General features: G+C 38.0%; 1 protein-coding gene across 2 annotated transcripts; it reads left to right on the top strand.

Moving 5' to 3' along the window:
- Window positions 1-110: 110 nt before the first annotated feature.
- Window positions 111-4,445, top strand: LOC120476224 (uncharacterized). 2 transcript variants are annotated; one of them, XM_039667200.2, is made up of 5 exons: window positions 111-187; window positions 363-449; window positions 973-1,068; window positions 2,862-3,008; window positions 4,144-4,445. In XM_039667200.2, the coding sequence occupies exons 2-5, from the start codon at window positions 378-380 to the stop codon at window positions 4,195-4,197; spliced, it is 369 nt and encodes a 122-aa protein (XP_039523134.1). In that variant the 5' UTR covers window positions 111-187; window positions 363-377; the 3' UTR covers window positions 4,198-4,445. The 2 variants fall into 2 exon arrangements, with proteins under 2 accessions (XP_039523134.1, XP_039523133.2); XM_039667199.2 differs by having other exon boundaries at window positions 117-187; window positions 4,176-4,445.
- Window positions 4,446-4,532: the final 87 nt, after the last annotated feature.

The following is a 4,532-nucleotide window of genomic DNA, read 5'->3' as shown; positions in this document are numbered from 1 at the left end:
TATGTAGTAAACCTACACTGTAGAGGAAGTTTTGACTAAATTCTGAAGAATTGTCACATGCTCAGAAGTTATGTGGGAGGAGTTTCTCAAGTTACATCTCTGACATCCTCCTTATAAAAAGCTTTGCAAACAGCTACTCTGATAAGCTACTTTGAAAGGTGTTCAGGCATCTGAGGAGCGTATACAGGTATGTGCAGTGTGAGTTTATTTTCCTCTCGTAATTTAGCCCTTTCCCACTACTTTTTACATTTTCTGCATATGTTATTAATTTGGTTAATTCTGCTGTTTTTATTTTAAATAATTTCATGATTCATCTGTTAATAAGCTTAAAAATGGTATTGTACTGTATTCATTCTGTATAGATATAGAGTTTAATAATGGAATCCAGAAAACGCGTATACATCCGCCTTCCAGAAGAATACAAGGAATTTCTAAAATCTGGAGAATGGGTAAGCTGAAGAACTGAAAAAAAAATTAAATAATAAAAAAAGGATTTTCAGAGCCATTTTTACCTTTATGAGGACATTTACCACATTAAAATTTAGAGTGACACTCAATAATGTTAAATAAATGTCTATTAAAATGCCTGTTAATCCTATAATTAACTCAACAGTAGTAAACTAGGCATAAATAACTCACAAAACAACAAGACTCAGCGTTGTCTTATACAAATAAAACAAAGAAACGGACCGCAATCACATTTGTTTTGCAGTTGAAGGCTGCACAGATAGGTGTGATATGTTAGGACGGCCAAAGCATTGATCAATTTCGGGTTAAATGGATATTATCTGAGTGCCATTCCATAAACAATGGCTTACAACGTCTTAAACTGTCATTGACTTTCAGTCTTTTTGGAGTGCAAGTTTAAGATTTTACCTGAGATGCTTAAATAATGCTATACGTGATTTTGCAAATGGATGAAAGTAGGCCATGCAATTTGATTGATACCATCTTTTCCACCTTTCCTCACAGGACCATGGGATTGTTGTTACAGATCTGAATCCACACGTGACCAAAGATGATCTTCACACCTACTTTCAAAAGTTCGGGACAATTATAGAATCTGATGTAAGTACTTATAATCGGGCACTTTTAACAGACCTGATATGTTACATGGCCAAATGTGCATACGTACACCCCCACAAACTCTAAACAACTTGTCTCTATTATACAGTATGTGCGTTGGACTTTGTTGTAGCGTGTGCCCCTGATTTTAGTTGTCTTGTTTGTTGATGACTAGTCCTCATTATTCCCATCTGTGTGTCCAAAAAGCGGCGAATTACATCATCTAGCGACATTTAGAGACTTTCCGGGCATGGAAATAGTTACAAAACACTGTTACCATCATAATTTATATCATTAAAGTCTCCCTGCATTTAGATCTGCCTCTCCCTGGTTCGGGTCTGCCTGTGCGTTAGTCTCATTCGGTAGATTGGTTCTTCCCAGCTAACAAAGTTAGGTTCTGAGAACGTTTTTCTAACGTTCCATTTTGGTTGTGGGAACGTTAATTTAAAATGTTCTAAAAACGTGGAAATGTCCAGTTTGCTTAACGTTGCTGGAACGGTGTCTTAATGTTTGCAGAACGTTGCTGGAACGGTGTCTTAATGTTTGCAGAACGTTGCTGGAACGTTAGCATAATGTTGTTAGAACGTTATCCTAAGGTTAGCATAATGTTGCTGGAACGTTATGAGAACGTTTATCAAACACAAATAACGTGATAAAGACGTTCCGATAACGTTGTTCTAAGAACGTTTTTTATCAACGTAATGAGAACGTTCATCAAATACAAATAACGTGATAAAGACGTTCCAAGAACGTTGTTCTAAGAACGTTTTCTCTCAACGTTACAAGAACGTTAATAACGTTATATGAACGTTCCGAAAACATTATTTTAATAACGTTTTGTCCTAACATTTACACAACTTTTAAAGAACGTTAGTGAATGTTCTGGGAACGTTCCCTGTTAGCTGGGTTGTTGCTTTAGCAAAAACAGACCAAATTAATTGTCTTCAGAAAACTAGCGGAGTTTTATAGTTGAGTTAAAAAAAAAAAAAAAAAAAAAAAACACTAGCTGAACTCAGTATTGGGTCAAACATTCAACCCATCCAGTTGCGTCAAAACAACCTAGTGTAACGTTCATGTTCACTTTTGGTTTCGTTTCACTGCTCTCTTTTCCTGAGTTCGTAGTTGTTTTCCTTGATTGTTAATTAGTCCGTCACGTCTATTTTCTGTTTCTTCCTTTAATCAAATGTCTTCGTGCCTTAAAATATCTTGTGTGTAACTCGACACCCTTGCTTCATTTAGTATGCGCGGTTTTATGAATATGCAAATGAGCCTCGCCTCCACTCACTCAGTCAGCTCAGAGATCCACTGGTGGACGATCACACGTTGATCTGATTGGTTACAATGAAATGTGTGACGTCAGAAACACCAGCGATTTACCGTGTTTTTGAGACTGTCTTTGGTTCACTGCAGTTTTAAGCAGAAAATACTCAGCAATGGGTTGTCTTAAAGCGTATTAATAACGCCACATAGACATATATACAATAAAAGCTTTATTTTCACCACAGGGGGACTTTAAGCCATGAGTTTCCTTTGTTCTGTGTCCGATATCATCTCTGTTTTATGGTTGTGTTCTCCAAAATATTATTAAATTCAGTATATTTGACAGAATCTCCTGCACGGTGCGCTTTATGTAATGTCGGACCTTGTCCGTTTTTGACCCAGTACATGGCTCAAAATTGTGTTTTTAACACAGCTTTTTTTTTTAGTGTGTAGAATACTTTGCCACCCTTCTCTTCATTATCTTGTATCTTTAGTGTAATGTTTAAATGTGTTTGCATACTTTTCTCAATGAACAGATCACGATTGACATGTCTTCAGGATGGCCGAAGGGTGTGGGCTTTGTGATGTATTCGTCCTCAGAGGAAGCTGAAGCAGCCGAAGCCGACGAGTCACCAAAACTGGGAGGTTTTCCGATATTGATCAACAAAATTGTTACGCCAAAAGTGAGTCAAAATACTGTTTGTTGCATGGGGGCGTAGACTACTTGATTAGACCTCCATTACGGTCCAGATTGGCTCGGTTAGTTGGACCATATCCATCACCAGCTAAAAATGGTATTTCTGATTAATCAGGTTGACAAAAGGAAGCCTGCTAATTAAGCTAGCTTAGCATGTAGGGACACCAGCTTCCCAATACAATAACATCCATTCATCTCAACGGCAGTTGCCCGTTATTTGAGCTGTAAAAGTAAGGGTTCAGGACTCTTTGGGTTTATTCGTGTTGTCATGAATCTGTAGTCCCATGCAGTGGCATCACAACGTTAACTAGGTCAGTACAGTAGGCTACGTCAACCCCTGTACAGTTTATTGCATTGGGAACCATCAGAAGAAATTATGGTATGGGGTAGAAAATTGGTGGAGATTGCGGGGACGATCAGGAGAGATTGTTATGGGCCATTCCCCCCATAGATATCCACAATAAAGGATGTCTTACGGCGGAGTTTCTATCGTCATCACTGGCGGCCATCTTGTCACAGGCAAGCTGAGAACACAAACACTCTTATCTCGTTGAAATCTTGACGGATTTACAAATGGTTTGGTTTCTTACAGACATTATTACCGTGGCTATAATTTTGGATGATTATTTATTTATACACTTATTATTCATAATTATGCAGTGTCATAACACTAAAACACAATGTCATGAGTGAGCGAGCTGCCTGTGACAAGATGGCCGCCAGGTGCGGACGTCGATCTCCATTGGCCAGCAGCGCGGACGAGACATCTAGCCTTTATTGTGGAATTCTATAGTTCCCGCCGCACACACTAGCCACACCCCTGGTCACATGACATTTTATGTTCAGGTGATTGGCTCAAATCAACCTAGCAGCAGAATTGTACATCTCTGAGTAGCCATGAGCAGATTTCATAGCACATATTTCTGCAACTGCCATTGAGATGAAAGGGGAAAAAAATGGATAAATAACAAAGGGATTGTTGTTATTTCCAAGTAGTAGAGACCACTGAAAAGTCAAGTAAATAAAACAAGAAAATACTATTTCAGACTTTAAAATGTCTCATTTAGTTCAATGTGTTACTTGCTGTTTCTTTGTAATCATTTGTGAAATTGACTCGGCAGGAATCAAGTTACTTAAGTATGTGTTTGTGCAGAACCGGTTTGACATGCAGTTAAAGACTCCTCAACACCGATCCGTTCAGCCAGACCTGTGTGTGAACTAGAAGAGGAATATAAGCACTGATTGAAGGACTGATTTGCACTTATACTGGAAGAAATGTGAACTAAATGTTTCTGTAATTCAATGTAAAGAGTTTAATTTTATACGTTCATTATACGAGTTTAATTTTATACTGTTTGATTTTGTCTGGAAAATGGCCTTTTTATGTATGCCTGAGATGTTGAATAAATGTGTCCTCAGAGCAGTTCTGGTGTCTTTTTGTTGAGAAAGATATACCTATATAGACTTGAGGGTTATTTTCAGCTTTTACAACGCAGTGAGATTTTAATTC

The sequence above is a fragment of the Pimephales promelas genome, chromosome 3, assembly GCF_988280905.1.
Source record: "Pimephales promelas chromosome 3, fPimPro1.hap1.1, whole genome shotgun sequence".
Classification (NCBI taxonomy): Eukaryota; Metazoa; Chordata; class Actinopteri; order Cypriniformes; family Leuciscidae; genus Pimephales; species Pimephales promelas.
The sequence above is the reverse complement of the archived record's forward strand: the minus strand, read 5'-3'. Positions and strand labels throughout refer to the sequence as shown.

Coding starts and splice junctions, on each gene's coding strand:
- LOC120476224 (XM_039667199.2), top strand. CDS start 378: ATGGAATCCAGAAAACGCGTATACATCCGCCTTCCAGAAGAATACAAG. Junction 1,069..2,861: donor GGACAATTATAGAATCTGAT/GTAAGTACTTAT, acceptor CTCAATGAACAG/ATCACGATTGACATGTCTTC. Junction 3,009..4,175: donor ACAAAATTGTTACGCCAAAA/GTGAGTCAAAAT, acceptor GTGTTTGTGCAG/AACCGGTTTGACATGCAGTT.